This window comes from Ovis canadensis, chromosome 5, assembly GCF_042477335.2.
Source record: "Ovis canadensis isolate MfBH-ARS-UI-01 breed Bighorn chromosome 5, ARS-UI_OviCan_v2, whole genome shotgun sequence".
NCBI lineage: Eukaryota > Metazoa > Chordata > Mammalia > Artiodactyla > Bovidae > Ovis > Ovis canadensis.
In genome coordinates, this window is record NC_091249.1 from 77,763,990 (window position 1) to 77,788,224 (window position 24,235).

Consider the following 24,235-nt stretch of genomic DNA (forward strand, 5'->3'; position numbering starts at 1 on the left):
TAGCCATGTTATTTGTGGTAATTATTCCTGCAATATTAATTGAATAAGAGATTGATATTTTCCTCTTTATCTTTAGAATAAGGATCACTAACAGAACAAAGGCACAGGGTCTGGGTATAGTAAAGGTCAAAGTGGTAGGACTAAAAAGTGGGACCAAAATATCTTGCCTAATTCTTAAGCTCTGTCTCTCTTTCTGACTGATCTCCAGCCTCAGACATATTCCTACCTGAACCGTCTTGTCTTTCCCCTTGGAAACTTCCTAGCCTTGGCTGTCTTGGTATTTCATGGTCAGGACTAGAAATAAGGACTTGTTAAGTTTATTAAAGTCTGGTTATTAAATAAATATGTTACTTTTCTCAGAGATACTTGCCTTTTAAATGGATGATAACTGTCCAGACACTTTTGGGGGAACCAAGAGTTGCATCCTCAAAAACCATTTGCAAGGATTAAATTGTGACTTTGTGATGAAAAAAACTCTTGACATCTTTTGAATCTCACTCAGATCCTTAGTCCTAGAAGGGACTTTGGAAGTCAGCTCTATCTAAGTTTCATTTGCTTACAGGGAAACATTTGCTTATGGTCAAACCAGCAACGGGGTATGACTTGGCCAGGCTCACAGAAGTCAGTGATAGAGCCAGGCCTGGCACCAGAGTTAGCAGGCCTACGCCTTTTCTACTATATCAGGACCTCTCTTAGCATAGATCATGTGGGCACCCTGCTGCTTGAGAATACACAGAACAAGGGTTGGGGCATACATAATCATCTCTCCAGGATAAGTTAGAAATTACACATCAGTGACCTCAAAGCCACCCAAAGACCTCAGGTAATTACATTGCCAGCCTCCATCTGTTGCCAAGTGACCCCTTAGTCACAGCATCACCAAGTCAGCCCCTTGGGTGTCTGTAGCCTTCTGATCTGCATTTTTTTTCTCCCCTGACCTAATGAGCTCTCAAATTCTTACAACTGCCAGCTAATAGGATGCAAATTGCATATACCATCCAAATACAAAAGACTTGCATGTTCCAATAGATTAGTTGATAATTGGGCTTCAAATTACTAATTAATTCAGTTTGAAATATAGTGGAGTATGTGGTGTGTGTGTTTTTCTTCCCCCTTCAGAGGAATCATGCAATTTATAAGATGATAATTTTTAGAAATTCTGCCACATAATTAGCCTACTGCTGCATGGAACTGACCCCCTCCTTCAGCATGCTTGTGATTAGGGTGTAATTATAGAGTTAGAAACTAAGGGAGCTTTTGAAAGGTTTAACAAAGGAGGGAGCTACTTTTTATTTCAAGGTTCTTTCCGTCCCTGTCAGACTGTGTGAGCTTCAAAGAAGCCAACAGCGTTCCTGTAACAGGTCACTTTGGAGGGATGCTTTTCTGGGTTTGGAGGGCTACTGGAAGAGAAGACGGAAGGAGAACCCTGGGTCAGGGAGGAGAGCTTTATAACAGGGAGTCATTAAAAAAACAAAGAAAGAAAAACCCTGCTTTTTGTCCAGACACCATCCTCAGCTAGCTTGTGATTTGGGCAATTCACCAGCATTCAGTTCCCTCACTGAGAATAATAGTTCCTATTCTATATGCTCATAGAGTCACTGGGGAAGGCCAGCATGTTGCTGAATGCCACCATGCCTAGAAAAAGTTAAATTGCTCTACACAGTAGGGAATCCTTGCTTCATATAGTAAATGTGCCCATCTGAACATACTCACACGTTGTATCCATATGTATATATGCATGTATATGCCCATGCATATATATATGCTGATATATGCATTCTTATTTTATATGTGATAGGATAGATGTATATTTATATTTTCAGAGTGTTGGGATGTCCATAAAGTGAACTTGAGTGCATACTCAGTCACTCAGTCGTGTTCAACTCTTTGCAACACTATGGACTGTAGCCCGCCAGGCTCCTTTGTCCATGGGATTTCCCAGGCAAGAATACTGGAGTGGGTTGCCATAGAAATTGGTGAACTGTACCGTTACTACTTAAAGAAGCTCCTGGGTCCTGAAATCCCCTGGAGGACCAAGCTCTCCTGTCTGGCTGTCAGTCCTCCTCCAAACCCAGCCCTGACTCAGCTTTCACTCACTATTCTGAGACTGTGATCAAAGCAGACAGTTACCAGCCAGAGCTCTCCAGTTATAGCTAGCTCTTATCTCTATAATGCATCAGCAGCAAATCTTAGAACAAACTAGTGTTTCTCAAAAGAAAGATATGTGAACCCCTAGAATGCATCTGCACAGACAATTTGGGAAACACTGAGCTAATGATTAAATTTTTCAGTCCACTGTGACTGCAAACAAGAGTACTCACAGCATGAGACAAATGATCAGATAATTAATATTGATGATTTGAGTTTCATTGAAATAAATAAGCACAACATTTAAAAATTCTTGCAGAGAACTAGCATACCCCTGAAAATTTATAAAGGGTCCACCAGATCCCAGTTTGAGAAGCACTGAAAGACTGAAGGTATTGGTTGTCTTTCAGCGTGGAGCATTTGGTGCTGCCTAGGGCATTCATGGGCTTCCCAGGTGGCTCAGATGGTAAAGTGTCTGACAGCAATGCGGAAGACCCAGGTGTGATCCCTGGGTCAGGAAGATCCCCTGGAGAAGGAAATGGCAACCCACTCCAGTACTCTTGCCTGGAAAATTCCATGGACGGAGGAGCCTGGTAGGCTACAGTCCATAAGGTCGCAAAGAGTCGGACATGCCTAAGCAACTTCACTTTCACCTTTCAAGGCATTCATAACAATAACAGCAATTCCTCTCATTTTTATACTAATGTGACATTTTAGCATACATCACATCCCACCAGTACCCTTATGAAATAAGCAAGGTAGACTCTATCACCCCCCATTTTACAGAAGAGAGAACTGAGGCTCCAAGATGTTACATGATTGAGCTACAGAGGAGGAAGGCAAGCACTACTGGTCAATGGAGTTTGGCTCTCAGGAACCTGACGAAAACCAAGTGATGTGATCCTAAGAATAGGATGTCCAGGCTAAACTTATGCCAAACCACTGGAGCCACTGAACTAGACTGCCTTACACCCCTAATAAATAACTACAACAATAATAACAACAGTGATAACTCAGCTATTCACTGAGTGATTGCTACAGTCTAAACACTATAAGTGATAACTATTAAATCTTCATAATAGTCCTCGAGGTTGATAAAAACCCCATTTATCAAATGAAGAAACCAAGGTTTAGAAAATAAGCTTTCTAGTCACTAAATTTATAAAGTCAGAGAGCCAGTTTCCAAGCTACTAAATTGATAAAGTCGTGGAGCCAGGCTTCCCCTCCAGGACTACAGAACTCCCAAATTCGTGTTCTTACACTGTTCCATATGACTGCTGAGCATGAGGAGGGGGGTCAGGTGCAGTGGGAGGATGGGCTCTTGACTAGAGGGCTTGAGTTTAAATCTTGCTACAATTCCAGCAATAGACCTGGAATTCAGACTCAAGCTCTCAAATCCCCATTTCATTTTCCACTGGACACTGATGGAATTTTATTATAATTATACAGTTGGTCCTTCACATCAATAGGTTCTATATCCATGGATTCAACCCACCACAGGTCAAAAATATTTCAAAAACAAATCCAAAAGTTTCCAAAATGCAAAACTTGCATGTGCTATATATTGGCAAATATCTACCTGGCATTTATATGGTATTTCCAGCTAGTGACATAGCATTTACATTTTATCAGGTATTATAAGTAACCTAGAGATGGCTTAAAGTATTCAGGAGAATGCACATATATGTGCAGGTTATATGCAAATATTACGACATTTTATTTAAGGGATTTGAGAATCTGCAGATTTTGGTGTCTTCAGGGGTTCCTCAACCAACCTCCCATGGATACCGACTGCAATTTCTAGTGCATAAAAGCTGAGGGAAACACAAAGTGAGGACAGGTCATGCCACGCCTTATCGGGGTATCTGGGGACCAGGGTGTCAGACATTTCCACCACGTGGTTGCAGATGACCTCCTATGAAATGTTAGAGTTAGAAGTAGCTCTGGTCCATGTGGCAGCTCATCCAAGATTCAGCTCCACGCTGCTGTCTCTCTGCTGTGTGAGTCCTGAGGAGGTGCTCTTTCATCTCCTTGCTCCCCTGTGCAGAGAAATCTATCTACGCTTTCTATAAGGCCAAGCACGGCTGCGTTCTTCTGCCCACACCATCTCAGTACATGTTCATGTTTGGTTTCTGTGTCGTTTCTTTGGTTAGGAAGGTAGTGTAGTAGTTGGGGAGGGTGGCTCTGGGTCAGACAGACCTGGGTTTGAATTCTGGCTTCATATTTATTAGCCGTGTGGAGTTAGTAAAATAACCTACACTCTCTGAGCTTCCACTGCCTATTCTGCAGGAAAAAAAAAAAAAAAAGGAATGTAGCATCATCCACCTCCACATGGGCTATCATGTGAATTAAATGAAGTAATAACTTTATAAGTGTTCATAGTTATAGTTGGCCCCCAAAAAACACTCAATAAATGTTAACAATTACCACCATCATAATCATTGTAATCACCATCATCATTATCATTTGGCAGGGCGGGGAAGAAAACACAGTATCTGGGAACAGGATACCATCCTTGAGGTCCCTCAACCCCCTTCTAGACTAAATCTCATCCGCCACTATAATAATAGTGGTAATTATTATAATAATAATAATTGATAATATAATATACTTATATGATATAAATATATATTATATAATTACATTATATTATTATAATAATATAATAATTATGGTAAAATAATAATAGAAATACAATAATATAATACCTTCCTCTCTGTTTGTCTGTAAGCTCCTAGAGGAAGGAATTTGCCTTTCTCATTGATGAATTTCCAGTTTACCAGGCAAAATGAGCTTCATGTAATGGTGTGCTTTAAAAAGTCACTGAATGAATGAATGAGTGAGTGAAATGACTTCTCAGGAAATAAACAATGCTGGTATCCATTTACCACATGAACTTAGAGGCAAATTCCTTGTGTCTTCCTAAAAGAAGCAGAGATCAATGGTAGACTATAAGTACAGCTATGAATATGCAAATGACTCAGAGGGCAGCTAAACCACTTCCCATAAAAGGCCAGACTCCTCTACAATGTCGTTAACAGAAGCACATCCATCTGGTTCCTGCTCGAATAACACCCACTGATAGGGAATCGTGTATTTGGAACCACCTACCCTGCTTGCTCCTGGCATTTGCTCCTCTAGCCTGGATGCCCCTCATCTTCGCATCCCCCCAGTGCCTTCTCACAGGGCATGGTTCTAACAGCCCACCAAAGGAACATCAAACATGAACCGAGCACATCTTCCACTGCACCAGGCTCATACCAGCAGCACTAAGAAGCATGTGGCTTCACTTTTGTCCTGGAAACAACTTGGCTTTGTCTTCCAGCCAGAACATATAAGTAAAGTTTGTAAACAATGCCAGAGAAAAATCACAAAATAAATACAAATTTTTAAAAAGAGGGACAAGTAGGGAAGCGAGGACCGAACCTTCCGAGCTGTACATTACCCTAACCTACTGCCAAAACTGGCACTTAAGGGGTGTGTCCCTCCTGATGCTAAACTGATGCGTACATGCAATTCCTCTGATTCATCGCCCTCAGTCACTCTAACTTCGAATCTCCAAGCCTGTGTGTCTTCTGATTAGAAGGTTCTTCCTTGCACTCTTCACCCAACCAAAGCCTCCTATTCTTTCAGCTTCTGTGTTTCCATTGGGAAGCCTTCCCTGAGTTCCAGGGCCAGGTTTTGTCCTACTTATTTTGCTCTATAATTACATGGGTAATACTGGTCTTTCTCACTAAACTTTAAGTAACAAAAACAAGGATCAAGTGTATCTTATTCTCTGCTGCATCCCTTTGTCCCATATGTGCTTGGCAATATTAGATACAGATGAATGAATGAATGAATGAATGAATGAACCAGAATATTCCTTTCTCCATCCTGCTAGGTTTCAAATTTAATGCTATGTTTGAGTTTTCATTCCTTTTTCACCAAGCATTCAGAGGGTGCCTACTCTTTGGGAGCCCCTGAGAATGCTTAAGCTGGTGTTTTATTTAAAAAGTAGGCTGATCCTTCTTAGACAGAAAGGTTTTGATCATATGAAAGGGAGACATTGTTGATTTCAAGTCTGCCAGGAACTCCAGCCATAATCCCCTTCATGGGCCTAGATGGCATATTAAAAAGCAGAGCCATCACTTTGCCAACAAAGTTCCATATAGTCAAGCTATGGTTTATCCAGTACTCAGGTACAGATGTGAGAGCTGGACTACAAAAAGGCTGAGCGCTGAAGAATTGATGCTTTTGAACTGTAGTGTTGGAGAAGACTCTTGAAAGTCCCTTGGACTACAATGAGAACAAACCAGTCAATCCTAAAGGAAATCAACCCTGAATATTCACTGGAAGGACTGTTGCTGAAGTTGAAGCTCCAATACTTTGGTCACCCAATGCGAAGAGCCAACTTACTGGAAAAGACTCTGATGCTGGGAAGGATTGAGGGCAAGAAGAGAAGTGGGTGGCAGAGGATGAGATTATCAGATAGCATCACCGACCTGATGGGAATAAATTTGAACAAACTCTAGAAAATAGCGGGGGACAGAGGAACCTGGCATGCTGCAGTCCATGGGGTTGCAAAGAGTCAGACACAACTTAGAGACTGAATAACAGCAACAGGTGGGCATAATCCTTAGGCTGACTTTTTAATTGGTCTTTGGCTCTTGTTCTGAGGTGCCCATGGCCAGGTGGCACCCCTGACTGCAGACAGAACAAAGTTAACATTAAGGGAGATTCTGGAAGACCAACCAATACCAAGCTAGATACTATACTTCTTTAACCATGCTTTGACAGCCTAGTCTAGGGACCTCCTGACTTTCTGCCACAAAGTGTCAGCATTTTATCCTAAACCCCCAGACTGTGAGATCCCAACCACCTTTTAAAATAATCTGTCAACAGCGGACTTGTGTTTGGGGGATATGTCTGATTGTGCGTTTGAAGGTATCGAAGTATATAGGTGCCAGCCCCTCTTCTTTCAAATGTACTTGGATAAGAGTTAACACTAGAGGCTTTTTTCTTTTTTCCAATTCAAATGATGTTTTAGCTGTTTTAAGCACAGCTGCAAAGTCTTATTGACTTGGCAGGAACCAGATAAGCCTGTGCTATGAGGGATTATATAGGGCGAGAACACATTCAAGTTCTAGTCGGTTAAAGTGGCTAAAATAGGAAAATCTGAACACTGTATGCAGAGACATGGTTATTTGAGGACAGAACAAAGTTCTCATCTCAGGAATATTCCATGAACTCGCGTATCTCCATATTCATGTGCACACACCTGTGTGATCACAGAATTGTAGATCAAAGCTGAAAAGCCCTTAAGAGAAAAATCAACTGGCTCAGAAGTTTCCAAACCTTTTAGTTTAAAGCTCTATTTTCAAATGGAATCTTGGGGAGAACCCCGGTATGTAAAACAGATAAAAAAGCAAAGCTGCTTTGATGGTAGAAGAAGGGTAGGAATCTAGAACCCCACTCTTCTCTTTTCCCCCTAATTCAACATGGGAGACTCTAAAATGCCTACAGCCCAGGACAACAGCTGGAAAGATCACTCACGGATCTAGCCAAGGGCCTCACTGTGCAGATCAACAATCTAGTGCCTGGATCAATATCACCCAAAAAGAGTCAATAACAAAACTCTTTGGTCCACAAGATGTAAGTTTCGAGGGTGAGAAATGAAGGATGGAAACTTACGAGAAAACCATGAGAAGGATGAGCACTTGTTTATTGCTTCACACCTTGGTGTGGATTAAGCCATCTACCTGCTCCAGGTACTCTGCTGCGGATACTGGTAGAGACTCTGAGAGAGAGAAATAAAGCACTTTGAGGTTCACAACCCAAGAATCAGCACACATTAAATTCTCAGAGACATGGATGAACCTAGAGACTGTCATACAGAGTGAAGTCAGTCAGAAAAAAACAAGTACCATATATTAATGGGTATATATGGAAGCTGGAAAAATGGTATAGATGATCTTATTTGAAAAGGAGAAATAAAGACATATGTAGAGAACAAAGGTATGGATACTGGGTGGGGGCTGAGGGAAGGAATGGATTGGGAGACTGGGATTGGCTTATATACGCCACTAGGTATAAAATAGGTAACTAATGAGAACTTGCTGCATAGTACAGGCAGTTCTACTCGGTGCTCTGTTGTGACCTAAATGGGAAGGAAACCCCCAAAAGAGGGGATACATGTATATGTATGACTGGTTCACTCTGCTGTACAGTAGAAACTGACACAACATTGTAAAGCAAGTATAATCCAATTTTAAAAAAGAGTTGGAGACTAACACCCAGGTCTCCTTACTGCTAATTCCTTCTTATTAATAGTATAGAGATGCAAGCCATTCCAAGGGCTTCATTCATTGCAGGACAGGAGATAAATGAATCAGACTGACTAGGGATGAGGAGGCAGAATGTACAGTGGTTAGAAAGTAAGCGCAGAGTCTTGTCACTGGCTATGACTGTGGTCTCTGCCCCTTGCTAGCTATGTTATATTGGGCAGAAGCTGCTGCATTCGTTGAAGACTCAGTTTTCTAATTTGCAATGTGGAAATGATAAAAGTACTTGCTTCACAGGATAATTCCGAGCATTACATGAGATACAAATAAAGCTCTCAGTATAGTGCCTACTACACAGTTCAGGTCTAATACGTGTGAGGCGCTGTGATTGTCATCATTATTATTTTAGCCCAAGTCTGACTCCCATGACTTCTGTCCATTGGTTGGTTCTGGCTTACCTTAAAGAACAAGTATTCCCCCCCGCCACAAAAGCCCTTCTGGGATTGGAATAGATCCTTCACTTCCCCTCCTAGTCTTTCATTATTTTCAGGTTGAACATCCCCACTTTTTTAAAGCATTTCTATTGTAACAAGATTTTTTGAACTTTCCTATAACTATCCTCTCTATGGAGCTGTCACCTAAGAATTTACCTGACAAGCTGGGGAAACTTGCCATGCTCAACTCGTGCCACTCAGAGTATAAAGCGCAGGTTCTTCAATTTGTTCTAATCTTACCTCTTCTAGATCTCAGGTGGATGAGATGGAGGGAGTTTTCTTTCCCACTTCCCAGGGCTTGTTAAAAGTCCTTCTCTTTGGCCCCTTTCTCTTAACAATGCTGGCTGTTCCCTCCTCCATCTAATGGGAGTGGTGTCAGCCCAAGCAGGATGATAAGGGCTGAGCAGCTTGTCTGTGACCCCTTGAAAGAACCCCAGAGAGAAAGGAAATCTGGCTTTGAAGATAAAGTTTTTTATCTTTTGAAAGCTGCATTCCTATACACCTGCCTCCTGTGGGCTCAGGTGTCTTGCCTGACCCAGCGCCTGGTTTTGGGTTTTTTTACTTTGTATTTTGCATTGGGGTATAGCCAATTAACAATGTTGTGACAGTTTCAGGTGAAGAGCAAGGGATTCAGCCATACATGCACGTGTATCCATTCTTTCCCAACTCTCCTGCCCTCCAGACTGCCACATAACACTGAACAGAGTCCCATGTGCCATATAGTAGTTCCTTGCTGGTTATCCATTTTTAATATAGCAGTGCGGACATGTCCATCCCAAACCCCCAGTGCCTGGTTTTCAAGTAGTTGTTAACACCTAACCTCTTTGGACTGTATCATAGTGATGGCGGTAAACATGATGATGATAATAATGGCTAAGATTTATTAAATGCTTACTTTGTGCCAGACACAGCTCTAAATATTTATACACACTTTTTAACAAAACCTTGTACCAGTTCTATGCTGTAGGTGCTATTATATCTGCATTTTGAAGACCAGAGAGTTAAGCCTCAGAGAGCTTAAATAATCAGTAAGCACACATCCTCGAGATGTTTTGTTTCCAGGCACACATAATAATTAAAAGTCATAATGATAGCCCAGAGCCTCCTCACCATCCTCAAAGCATTTTCTAAATCTTTACAGCAATGTGAAAGTACATCTAATATAGTTATGGTGTTAAACGTCTCTTTTGGATATCATAGTTATTTGACATGCCTTTTTGTGCTAATGCTTGGAAAATTATCATTGAGATATGATAGATGGAATGACTATCTTAACTGGTTTAATTAATTGAGCACTTCCTCCCCTCCCCCAGTCATGCTATTCTAACAGCTGGTCACCACTGCACTGCCTCCTACAATGAGTGCTTAGGGAATATAGATCCTAACCCCAGCTCACACTCTAACCAGCCTACAACTTGAGGCCAATAGTCTCCTCTCTGGACAACAAGGGGTTTGATGTGTTCTCTAACATCTTTCCTTCAGGCATCAGTAAACCTAAACTGTACCCCATGGGTCAAATTCAACCATTTCCTGGCTTTCTTTAGCCAGGAATGATTTTTACATGTTTAAATTACTAGAAAAAGAGAAAAGAAAAGTGATATCTCATGACATATGAAAATTATGTGAAATTCAAGTTTCAGTGTTCATGAATACACTTGGGGGTGGAGGGGACACTACCATGCTATTTCATTTTCTATTATCTAGGCCTGCCTTCATGCTCTAATAGCTACACTGAATAGTTATGACAGAAACAACATGCTCCGTAAGCCTAAAAAATTCATAATATGACCATTTATCCAAAAAAAAAAAAATTTGCTGACTCCTGGGATGGATATAGAGTAGGTGGGTACTAAAACACTTCACATAAATCAGAGGCTTGAGAAACATCTAACCAATCTGTAACCCCTCTCTGGCAGAGTGAGACCTCTGTTCTAGGCTATTAACTGTCAGCCACGCTGTCTAAGCTTCTTTGTCCCTCTTTATCTGGGGCAGTCTGGAAACCCCATCCTAAAGCTACATTCCTGTCTTCCTCGGCTGGCAAAGCAGTGTATCACACAGATGAAGAAGACAGATTTGATAGCTGGACCACAGCCGGAATCCTTGCTTCTGGGGGATCTCTAGGTGGGGGGAAAGGGGTGGATTCCAGAGGTCTTTGAACCACAGCTCCTCACATGTAAAATTGGGACAGATACTCACTCATTTATGCAAATGAGTACCTGGAGCCTACTGTGCATGTTCACCCCTCAGGGCTGTTTGGGGGGATTAAATAGGATTATGTATATAAAGCATTTAATAGAATGCCTGGCTCAGGAAAAGAGCTTGGGGAATGTTTAATAAATCCAAAGGTGACTGCTGATGGATTATTTCATTTTTCAACTTTAAATGACAACAACTTCAGAATTCTCAAAGAGCTATATAAATGAAGTTATATGATGCACAAGAAATGAGAGTTTCACCATTGTCGTCATATCTGTCATCCTTAGGAACAATGTTTCTAAAGCTATGTTTCAGTAGAATATTTAATGGCACCAGTGTCCTTTAATTCTAGGCCAAGAGACAACAAATTAAGCAGGGCTCCCTTAATAGACCATATCAACCCATGCAATGACTTCTCTTCCCTGTTCTGTCGCTGACACTCACTCTCCCACTTTCCAGGGACTTACAGATGATTCTGAGCCAGTAAGGCACATCAGAATTATCTGGGGATCTATTTTTATTTTTCAATAGTACTGAAAAGAAAACACATTCACATGGTTATAAAAAAGAAAAAAATTATTATGGAAGGTTATAAAAAAAGGCAAATACCTAATCTCTCTAATCTCATACTTCTTAGAAAAAACTGTTCTAAACATTTTCTGTGTTTGGTGATTCTAGTAGTTCCCTCTACACACTTCTGTGTAATATGTCTATGTCTCTTTTCCTTGCTTTATCAACTTTCAGCCCATGTGCGGCTCCTCAGTTAAAGAAAGAGATGAACCACTTCATACTATTTTCCACATCCTGTCCTCAATGTTCATTAGTCATGCTATTATTTGGAATTCTTCTAATTAGTCCCTTTATAATATGTTTTGCCTTGAGTTTTGATTGACCGGCATTGTTGTTGTTTAGTCACTAAGTCACGTCTGACTCTTCTGCCTCTGTCTGTGGGATTTTCCAGGCAAGAATACTGGAGTGGGTAGAGATTCCTTTCCTACCATTTCCTTTTCCAGGGGATCTTCCCAACCCAGAGATCAAACCTGTGTCTCCTGCATCGCTGGCAGATTCTTTACCACTGAGCCACTTGACCAGCATTAGAGCTTTATAGAGATATCTGGTTTCCTCTCCAGAGCTCCTGCATGATAACCATTAGGAATGGCTATTATGTAGAACCTCTCTCATGTATTGTGATGGGTCCCTCAGATGAAGGATCTCTATCCTAAGAGCCTGTTCATTTGCACTTGAATGAAAATTATAGGCAGACCATTCTTCTGTCCCCTATTCATCAGGAGCACATGGGACAGTGTGAAATGTCACAGAGGAACCGCAGAAGCAGACAGGGACACAGTGATCTAACAGCTCCAGGAGCTCACTTACCACAGAGGCTTCTCTTAGATGATAAACAGTCACCCTGTGAAGAAAAGCATCCGGTACAGTGCTGGAGGGACACTGAGAGGCATCTGGGTTTAGAAGAGCTGAATTCTCCTACTGAATAACCTGAACAGAGCATTTTGTGGATTAATTTCATTTCATTCACTAGTCACAGCATACAGAGCAATAGACTCCATATTTGGGGACATGTTATAAAACAGGCAAAATGACTCAGAGTGCTTAAAATCAGACTTCATCATTTAATCTTTAATATAATACAATTAGCAATGTTGCATCCTTTTATAATATTATATAATTAATAGCACAGATAAAGCAAAAGGTACTCATTACCAAATATTACCCCCTAAGGTTTTTTTAAACAAAATGGCAAAGAAAATTAGAAAATGATTTAATTAAACCATGTTTAATGAGCATGCTCAGGGGACTAGAGTGGATGAGTTGAATTTCCCAGCTGACTGGTAGGCAAATATTTCACACCTTTATTTCCTCTTCTTAGTCAAGAACAGTTTTCTCTGTTGGAATGGTCTGTTTTCTTGCATTATGGAGAGATCAAGTCCAGTAGCTATAAGAGACTGTTTTAATCTTCATGATTAAAGATATTATGGAGATTCAAGATCACCATTCAAGCATGAAATCTTCCATGAGGGGAAGGCGAGGATGTCTTCTACTAGATGAATGCATGTTGATGCCAGGTTATTCCCTCATTTCGTGTCTTCCCTAACAGTACAGATAAGAGCTTATTTTATCATTCTTTGTCCCTTCTTTCTCAGGGGAGCTGAGAAGTTCAGGTAGAGGTCCCATCAGTTTGATTGGAAATAACTTCAGGTCTGGCTCCAGTCACCTTGCAGTCAGACATTCTGGTGATAGAGCTGAGTGGCATTTATGTTTGAATAAACTCTGCCATTTCCTTTGGCCCCCATTACATTGATGAGGGCAGTCAGTACAAAATGCCTGGGTGCTTGTTACAGATTTTCAAGCGATGGAATTTGACTACAGGAAATCACTTTCATTTTATTCTCTCAATAGTTATTTTATGAATAAAATGTTCTTTTTAAAACCTCTGAAGATTATGGGAAATCTCTCCACTGTGCATTAGCCTTTAACCAGGGGTGGGGTGGTTGTACTCTTAGGTAGTAGAATGTCTTAGGATGCCTATTGGGTATAAGAACCTAACTCCAATTTCATCTGTACTAAAAGCTTGTCAGAATCCTTGCACAATTCAGCAGACCCCTGTGAATGTAAACTATAGCTGTAGGTAAAGTTAATCACTAAATGCATTTCCAACATGAGCTTCCCTTGTCAAACAATTTAAATCATCCACTGGATTTATTGCCTGGAGATCATACTTTCCCTGACAAATTAGCATTTTTGCTTGAGGAATGTCTTTGACTTTTATTCATTCACCCAATAAAAATGTATTGAGAGCCTACTTTGTGTCAGACATGGTGCTAGATGCTGTGTTCTAGGACACATCCATGAACAAAACAGAAACTCTCATGGAACTGACATTCCAACACAACGAGAGAGGACAATGGAACAAATGAGCAAACCAGATCATCTCAAATGGGTGACAAGCAGAACACTGAGAAGGAACAGACTGGACTGCATATTGCAAGTAACTTGATTGAGTTCTACTAGAACCAGGTCTTAAGACAGCAATTCAAACACAAGTAGCTTCTTTGGATGCTAATCTGAGAAATAACATCAAGGAATCAGGGATGTGAGGTAGGGATGTAAGACCTGACCCATTGGAAAAGGCCCTGACTTTGGGAAAGATTGAGGGCAGGAGGAGAAGGGGACAACAGAGGATGAGATAGCTGGATGGCATCACTGACTCAATGGACATAAGTTTGAGCAAACTCTGGGAGATAGTGAAGGACAGGGAAGCCTGGCATGCTGCAGTCCAAGGGGCTGCAAGGAGTCGAACACCACTGAGCGACTGAACAAGAAGGTAGGGATGGGAGAGCAGGCAGCTGAAAAACATGCATAATCAAGGCACTTCTCTCTGGGGCTATGGAACTCCATCCCTTACAGAAGCTCTAGACTTGGGTGCAGAGTGTACCTCATGGCAACCCACCCAAGGGACAGGGCTATGGATTCTACTAACTCCCCAAGAGCAAAGAGCTTCTCTGAGTATATGAACTCCTCAATACATCTGGCTTACCCTGCCTGTGGGTGAAGTGATAGGTTGCTATAGTTAGTATAAAAAGTGGAATATCAGTGTCTACTGGGGAGATGCGGAAATGAGCAGGGTTCCAAGGGCATCTATCAAGGACGAGAACTGGGTCTTTAGATAAGGAGTCCCAGGTGGCTTAGATGGTAAAGAATCCACTTGCAGTGCAGAAGGACCAGTTTGATCCCTGGGTCAGGAAGATCTCCTGGAGAAGGGCATGGCAACCCACTCCAGTATTCTTGGCTGGACAATCCCATGGACAGAGGAGCCTGGCGGGCCCTAGTCCATGGGGTGGCCAAGAGTTGGACACAACTGAGCAATAAGCACATTACAGGAGAAAGCTCTCTGAAGACACTGTATTTTAGCTGAGACTCAAGGATGGACACGAGCTGGCCAGGGAGAACTCACTTCCAGGCATAGAGAATAGCTGGGCAAAGGCTCAGAGTAGAGCTGAGCTTAGTTTGTTTGTAAAATAGGTACAATAAAGAATCACTGAACTTTAGAGGCATAGGGTGGGGGAAGGTCTTTGAGCCATGAAGTTACTGATGACCAGATCTTTTTTTTTTAAATTCTATTCTTTTTTTTTTAATTAATTTATTTTAATTAGAGGCTAATTACTTTACAATATTGTTGTGGTTTTTGCCATGAATCAGCCATGGGTGTACTTGCATCCCATGATCCAAACCCCCCTTCTCACCTCCCTCCCCACCCCATTCCTCTGGGTTGTCCCAGAGTACCAGCTTTGAGTGCCCTGCTTCATACCTCAAACTTGCACTGGTCGATGACCAGATCTTTTAGGTAAGGAAACCAGATCGAGTCTGTGAGAAATCAAGAGACTAGGACAATGTCTCAGGAACTCCAGGCAGAGCTGAGGCAGTGATGGGGGCTCAGAGCTGCCAGACCACAGTTCTTCCTATGCTCAATCCACCAAACTACTTCCTGTGTTCATTCCCCCACTTCACCCCTTGGGATCTGGCAGTTTCCCTAAGCCACAGAGTTCAGAGAGCAATGACTTTGTGATCCCTGCTCAAATTCCTGAAATGGGTACCAATTATACCCAAAGAGAAACCTAGATGATCACAAGGCTTTCTAGGATCCAACCATGGGCTGCTCCTTATCCCCCAACTGCATTTCCCTCTCTCTCTCTCTCTCTCTCTCTCTCCTTCGTGCTGCGCTAGTCACCCCACTCTTCCTACTGTTTCTAGAATATGCTAAGCATCCTCCAATCTCTGAGCCTTTGCTCAGAATGCTCTTCCCCAGATTCCCCCAGAGCTCATGCCACAGCTTCACATCAGTCAGGTCCCTGTGTTGACACCACCGCCTCAGGGTGGCTCATTTGGACCATGCCAGGCACTGCCCTCCTCTTCTTATCCTCTTTCCCCACTTCATCTTCCTTCAGAGGACTCATAGCTACCTACCACACAGTATCCTCTGCTGGATTCTACCATATACACTGCTACATGCTTCCTTTTTAAAAACTGAAATATAATTAATGTATAATAAATACCATGTTGCTATTGTTCACTTGCAAAGGTGTGTAATTCTTTGTGACCCCACGGACTACAGCACACCAGGCTTCCCTGTCCTTCACCATCTCCCAGAGCTTGCTCAAACTTATGTCCATTGAGTCGGTGATGCCATCCAACCATCTCAATCCTCTGTCATCCCCTTCTCCTCCTGCCCTCAATCTTTCCCAGCATCAGGGTCTTTTCCAATGAGTCAGTTCTTCACATCAGGTGCCAACAGTATTGGAGCTTCAGCTTCAGCATCAGTCCTTCCAATGAATACTCAGGACTGATTTCCTTTAGGATTGACTGGTTTGAGCTCCTTGCTGCCCAAGGCACTCTCAAGAGTCTTCCCCAGCACCACAATTTGAGAGCATCAGTTCTTCGTGATTCAAAATGTTTAAAGGCTATATTTCATTTATAGTTATTATAAAATATTTGCCCTGTATTGTACAATATATCCTTTTATCTTATTTTATACACAACAGTTTGTTTATGGTCCATTCTTCCCACTAGAAAGTAAGCTTCATAAGAGAAGGAACTTGTTTTACTCACTATTAGAATAGTACATTGCATTAGGATAGCATTAGAATAGTACACTGGCTTTCAAAAAAATGTTTGTTGAATTTATGACAAGAGAATAAGTAAGCATAGGCCTTCAGAAGGCCTTAGTTCCAGTCCCCTCTATGCCACTAAATCACTGAATGACTTTGTGCAAGCAATTCTCTATCTCAGTTTCTTTATCTGGCAAACAGATGTACAGTTTCTACCTTATAAAGGCATTAAAGTGAAACGCAGCAATAGATTTGAAAGAACCGTACACTGTGGAATATATTATACAGATACAAGGTTTCCTTTCTATCTTGAAGGCTTCCTGAGTTTGAATGAACTTCGCCAAATGGGGAGGAAAGTTTCATTCCCAATAAGAAATCCTTTGTGGATAGGAGAATTGATCGGGCCTCACTTGCAAGACCTTGCCTGCAGCACAGGAAAAAGCACAGGGCGGGGAGGGTCGGGGGGCAAGGCAGGGAGGCATAATCAGCATCCAGCCTCTTCCAGACGTGCTGGGGACATGCTGGGGACCTTGGGGCGCCCACAGAAGCCTGCCCTGGATAGAATTCAGATGTCTCTCCAGTCAGAAAGAGCAGAGTGATGATGGTAAAGGACAAAGGTCCCCCCTCATGTTCTTAAACTATCACATATCTGTGTTGCTATAATAATCCCAGCCGCTGTTTACTGATCACTCAGTCTTGCAACATGGACTTGACATGCATCATCGTACTGCTTTTTCTCCTCAGCCTCCTAACCTCCATTATTCATACAGGAAGCCATCAGGGAACTTGGTCCAAGGGAGAGTATGTAACTCATAGATCTGCGCAGCAGAGCCTACCCTTCAGCCTAGGCACGGCTGGCTCCTGAGCAAGTGCTCTTAACCAATGTGCTACCTTAGCACACAAAATAAGTGATAACAGAGGTCAGAAGGAAGGGAACTGCAACTGCCTCTCCATTAAGTCAGTTTCACCTTAAGTCTGAACAGGGTGGAAAATGCTGTGACTCTGTAACATGGTTAAATTGATGCATCCAGGCTGCATATTCTAACTTCTTTCCCTTCCTTACCACCCAGGGTTTCATGGACATTGACTTAAACAAATTCAAGGAGAGTGGAGCAAATGTAACAGGTTTCCAGTTGGTGAACTACACTGATACCATCCCGGCCAAGATCATGCAACAGTGGAAAAACAGTGATGCTCGGGACCACACCCGGGTGGACTGGAAGAGACCTAAGGTAAGAGGATGGGCAGCAGGCAAGAAAGGACCCTGCTGGTCCCTTCGCCTGCCCTAGATTCCTGGAACAGACTTTCTAAGAGGAACAAGCTAAGGAAAGTAGATCCATAAAGACTGAGGGTATGGGCACTCCAGATGACAATGGTTTTAACAAGACAGACATTTTGCTCCTTTTTCATATAAACAAATTCAGAAGTCAGCAATCCGGGGCTTGTATAATGGTTTCACAATCACCAAACACTTAGAGACATTTTCTATCTTCCTGTTCTGCTATCCTCAGCATATAGCTGCTACCTTATAGCCCAAAATGGCTGCAGAAGCCCCAACAATTACCGCAGTATTCTACCCATCAGGAAGGGAAAAGGAAAATGGAAAGCAAAACTGTTTCCCTTAAGAACGCTTTCCAGCAGTCATATACAGATCTTCCCCTCACATGCTATTGGCCACATCTCAGAAACCTACCCCAGCTAGCTACAGCAGAAGCCGGAAAATGGTGTCTCTACTCTGGGCAGGATCACATGTTGCACAACTCCAGGGAGATGCTATTAGCATTTATTTCTTCATGGATTGAGCCTCCTAGACTTGTGCAGTGGGCTGGTCCTTCTGGTCAGCTGCATACCTGGCTAAAAATCAAGGAAATTTAACTAAGCAATAACCAGTACATTTCTGCCTCAGAGAGTCAACTCCCAATTATCATGCAAACTACCAGCCTCTCATTCTCTGCAAGGCAGCTTTAAACTCTGCGGCTAAAATCTATTTTATTTAGAATAAAGATGGGCTTCCCTGATAGCTAAGTTGGTAAAGAATCTGCCTGCAATGCAGGAGATGCCAGTTCGATTCCTGGGTTGGGAAGATCCACTGGAGAAGGGACAGGCTACCCACGCCAGTATTCTTGGGCTTCCCTTGTGGCTCAGCTGGTAAAGAATCCTCCTGCAATGCAGGAGACCTGAATTTGATCCCTGGGTTGGGAAGATCTCCTGGAGAAGGGAAGGGCTACCCACTCCAGTATTCTGGCCTAGAAAATTCCATGGACTGTATAGTCCATGGGGTCGCAAAGACTCAGACACAACTGAGCAACATTCACTTTAACTCCAGAATAAGAATAGAGGATAATTTTTGTTTCCCACATCAAATCTAACAGCTTGGCAGTGGCTAAGAGGAACACTATGTTGAGAAGGATTCTGAGTCTAAATCTGTTTATCCAGGCCAACTGTGGATCCTTGCCAACTTTCTCTTGCCCTTGGTCAGTTGCATTTTGTAAATGTCAGGCCACTGAACCAGGACACTATCATCCCAGTTTTGCTCAAACTGATTCAGGAATTTAGAAATAAAGGCACTTCAACATGAGCTTAAGCAAACAAAATCACAAATGTGATTTCAATCAATGAGTAAACTACAGAGAAGTTTCATTCATTCAGTTCAGTTGCTCAGTTGTGTCCAACTCTCTGTGACCCCATGAGCTGCAGCATGCCAGGCCTTCCTGTCCATCACCAACTCCCAGAGCTTACCCAAAATCATGTCCATTGAGTCATCGACCCATCCAACCATCTCATCCTCTGTCGTCCCCTTCTCCTCTTGCCCTCAATCTTTCCCAGCATTGGAGTCTTTTCAAATGAGTCAGCTCTTCGCATCAGGTGGCCGAAGTATTGGAGTTTCAGCTTTAGCATCATTCCTTCCTAAGAAATCCTAGGGCTGATCTCCTTTAGGATGGACTGATTGGATCTCCTTGCAGTCCAAGGGACTCTCAAGTCTTCTCCAACACCACAGTTCAAAAGCATCAATTCTTCTGCACTCAGCTTTCTTTATAGTTCAACTCTCACATCCATACATGACTACCAGAAAAAACATAGCCTTGACCAGATGAAACTTTGCTGGCAAAGTAATGTCTCTGCTTTTGAATATGCTATCTAGGTTGGTCATAACTTTCCTTCCAAGGAGTAAGCATCTTTTAATTTCATGGCTGCAATCATCATCTGCAGTGATTTTGGAGCCCCCAAAAATAAAGTCAGCCACTGTTTCCACTGTTTCCCCATCTATTTCCCATGAGGTGATGGGACCAGATGCCATGATCTTCATTTTCTGAACGTTGAGCTTTAAGCCAACTTTTTCACTCTCTTCTTTTACTTTCATGAAGAGGCTTTTTAGTTCCTCTTCACTTTCTCCATTAGGCTGGTGTCATCTGCATATCTGAGGTTATTGATATTTCTCCCGGCAATCTTGATTCCAGCTTGGGCTTTCTCCAGCCCAGAGTTTCTCATGACGTACTCTGCATAGAAGTTAAATAAGCAGGGTGACAATATGCAGCCTTGACGTACTCCTTTTCCTATTTGGAACCAGTCTGTTGTTCCATGTCCAGTTCTAACTGCTGCTTCCTGACCTGCATACAGATTTCTCAAGAGGCAGATCAGGTGGTCTGGTGTTCCTATCTCTTGAAGAATTTTCCACAGTTTATTGTGATCCACACAGTCAAAGGCTTTGGCATAGTCAATAAAGAAGAAATAGATGTTTTTCTGGAACTCTCTTGCTTTTTTGATGATCCAGTGGATGTTGGCAATTTGACCTCTGGTTCCTCTGCCTTTTCTAAAACCAGCTTGAACATCTGGAAGTTCACAGTTCACATACTACCGAAGCCTGGCTTAGAGAATTTTGAGCATTACTTTACTAGCATGTGAAATGCATGCAATTGTGTGGTAGTTTGAGCATTCTCGGACATTTCCTTTGGGATTGGAATGAAAACTGACCTTTTCCAGGCCTGTGGCCACTGCTGAGTTTTCCAAATTTGCTGGCATATTGAGTGCAGCACTTTCACAGCATCATCTTTCAGGGTTTGAAACAGCTCAACTGGGATTCCATCACCTCCACTAGCTTTGTTTGTAGTGATGCTTTCTCAGTCCCACTTGACTTCACATTCCAGGATGTCTGGCTCTAGGTGAGTGATTACACCATAGTAATTAACTGGGTTGTGAAGATCGTTTTTGTACAGTTCTTCTGTGTATTCTTGCCACCTCTTCTTAATATCTTCTGCTTCTGTTAGGTCCAGACCATTTCTGCCCTTTATTGAGCCCATCTTTGCATGAAATGTTCCCTTGGTATCTCTAATTTTCTTGAAGAGATATCGAGTCTTTCCCATTCTATTGGTTTCCTCTATTTCTTTGCACTGATCACTGAGGAAGGCTTTCTTATCTCTCCTTGCTATTCTTCAAATGGGTTTATCTTTCCTTTCCTCCTTTCCTTTTCGCTTCTCTTCTTTTCACAGCTATTATTAACATGTGACTATTCCACCCAGTTTCCAAAAGATTGGAAATGGTTATAAAGATAACCAAGTGTAATGTCTTTACTTTAAAAAGGAAGTGTTTGTGTGTCTGTGCAGATGCACACGCAGTGGCTAACTCATGCCCAGTTCTTTGCAACCCCATGGTCTACAGCTCACCAGACTCCTTCTGACCATGGGATTTCCTAGACAAGAATACTTGAGTGGGTTGCCATTTCCTTCTTCAGTGGATCTTCCCAACCCAGGAATTGAACCCATGTCTCCTGCTTGGCAGGTAGATTGTTTACCACTGCGCTAGCAGGGAAGCCCCAAAAGCAAAAGGGAAAAAGTTAAAAGCTGGAAAAATACCTATACATTTATTCTACAAGACTGCACTGTGAACTTAGGATGTACCAGAGAACATGCTAGACATCAGAGACAAATTAATGAGAATAGATATGATTGCCAGTGCTGGGAAATGTTGTTCTGGATTGTTATCTTGCTTTTGTTTCAACATTTTAGTGTCTTCTTAGATAACAGGGGGATAAAATTGAGGGTTAACATGAAGAAGCACAAGAGGAAATTTTGTGGCATATAAAGTTGCCACCTGAGTGAGCTGCATGCAGAAATAATTAAGAGCTTACCCTTCTCAGATTATTCTTTTTCTTTCTTTTCCTGTCACCAGGAATGGTGGAGTAAACTGTTCTTCTTGGCTCCCGGTTGGTGACAGAGAGAAAACCAAGTTGCTTTCATGGACTGTATCAGACAGATACAGATGTGTTGTATTTAACTTAGATGTTTTATATTCAATCTATGCCTCTTCCCCCAAATGAACCAACATTTTAAAGTGGATTGGATAGCAAACTCTAGAATTCTCTTTGAACCTCACAACCAGCAATAATACTGAACTCAGGAGTTCAGGAGGGCAACATTGGCTAGGGAGGTGGAGCAGCAGGTGCTTCCTGGCTTACAGCTGCTCCCCGTCCCCACCATACCCCCCATCCCTGGCTCACTGCAGGCATCCTCATCACCAGGAAGCTCCTTCCCAGATACAGCTCCCACCTGCCTACCTGCCAGCTCGCTCTCTGACACCCAACTGTCTCTGTTCCTCCCACCAGTACACCTCTGCGCTCACCTACGATGGGGTGAAGGTAATGGCTGAGGCTTTCCAGAGCCTGCGGAGGCAGAGAATCGATATCTCCCGCCGGGGGAATGCTGGGGACTGCCTGGCTAACCCAGCTGTGCCCTGGGGCCAGGGCATCGACATCCAGAGAGCTCTGCAGCAGGTGAGGCTGGCAACGATGGTGGCCCCACCCTATGGGAGCCTCGCAGGGGATTTAAGTAAGCATCAGGGTCAGGTGGGATGTAGCTACTGGAAAAAAAAAAAAAAAAAGGTGGAGCACACCTGAAGTTTGGACCACCGCCGCATCATGTCTGTGGCTCTGACATAGGAAAGGTCGTGTAGAAATTTGAAAAACAAAATGAAAAAACTTAACACTATGGCCTAGTCATTCCTGATAGCACAAGAGCTCTATTTTCTGCTTAGGGATTATGCTAAGAAGAAGTCAGTGCTGCTGTATTTGAAAGGGGACTTGAGATACACAAGGATGAAACTGAACCATTTTGGCAGGCTCTCAGAGACTCTGCTCTGTTGCCCTGATTTTCTAGATTTCTTTATTATCTTTGCTCTCTGTGCATGTCAGGATGGGACCCTGAAAATGTTTCTCGACATTTCTGATTCTATTTTCTTGCTTCTCAGCATTGCACTCATCAATTTTGTTTGCACTTGAGAACGGGCAAAGTACAGGGATATAAAATGGTCAGGATCTTCCAATCAACTGACTCTGCAGAGGATTCTGAGGCTGAATCCAGATTCAACAGGGAGGAATATAAGCACTCAGTGATACGTCTGCTGTGGAAGCAGGATGAGACAGATACTCATGAGCCATGTGTTTGACATTCCTTGTTTAGAAGGTTCTGGGGACTTGCCCAGCTTTATCATTCTCTGAACTCCTAGAAATCTCTAGAAGTTTCTAGAAGCACCTCAAGCACAGACTAGTTCTCCAAGTCCTGACACATATCACACTATATGATGCCTCTGATGCCTCCTGAGAGAGACCGTATTTCCAAAGGGGACTGGGCACAGAGGACAGGGCTCACTTCAGAGGAATGTCCAAGTATCAGACACAGTGGCAAGCTGGCAACAGCAAGATGTTTTGGTGCAAATAACTCTCAGGACCTGCTCTCTCCATCCAAGAGGGGAGAGGAACATTTCTGAATGAGGAAAAAATGTAGAGCAAAACGTACAACTGTTTCCACCTGTTTTCCAGCCACACATGCACAGCTCTAGCAATTTACAACCTGGAGAAACACACAAGATGGGGATATCATCAGTTGTTCTTTAGCTCGGGTGAAGCACCTGCACGTGGAGGAGAACACAGACTTCTGCCCTTCAGAATGCCCCACCCCCCGTCACTGTGCAGGGTGGCCCCGAATTGCTAGGCAGCAAGAGCCAGCAACCCAGCAGCTTCAGAATGATGGCCAAAGGTGTGGCGCCTGCCTTCTGGCTTATTTAAAATGCTCTTCCAGGCTCCACAGTCGAGACAGCTTCTGTTTGCAATGTGAAGCTGGTTTCAGAAGGTCCCAGGGACTTGCTCTCAGCTTCCCAACCCTTCCAGCTCCCTTGCCTCTCTCATCTTAAGGATGTCCCTGGAACGATACACTGACATCACCACGGCAGTGATGAAGCCTGGAGACAATGTGAGTGGCAGAAAGGACTCTGACTCAGGAGACCTGGGGTCCAAGACCAGCCAGGCCCTTGAGTCTCTGGGTGACCTTGAAATACTCATTCAGATCTCCCACACCCTTCCCTTTCCTCACCCATGACAATGAGACAGTCAGAGAGACCACCCTCAGTTCTCACCTGGCTTATGAATTCCAAGCATCTAATTAATTTCCCTTATGCTCTAACCCACGTCTTTCTGGTTGTAACATGCTCAGTCTTCTGTTTCTGCCTTCAGTGGGGTTGAGACGAGGCAGTTGCTTTCATCAAAATAATAATGATCTCCTCTATACCAGGGGTCCCCAAA

General features: G+C 42.8%; 1 protein-coding gene across 7 annotated transcripts in view; it reads left to right on the top strand.

Moving 5' to 3' along the window:
• The window catches only part of GRIA1 (glutamate ionotropic receptor AMPA type subunit 1), a 355,517-nt gene that overhangs the window by 209,379 nt on the left and 121,903 nt on the right, over window positions 1-24,235 (top strand). For all 7 annotated transcript variants that reach the window (XM_069589980.1, XM_069589979.1, XM_069589983.1 and 4 more), the window contains 2 exons: window positions 17,736-17,897; window positions 22,265-22,432. In XM_069589980.1, coding sequence (XP_069446081.1) covers window positions 17,736-17,897; window positions 22,265-22,432 — 330 coding nt within the window. The remainder of the gene's footprint in view (window positions 1-17,735; window positions 17,898-22,264; window positions 22,433-24,235) is intronic.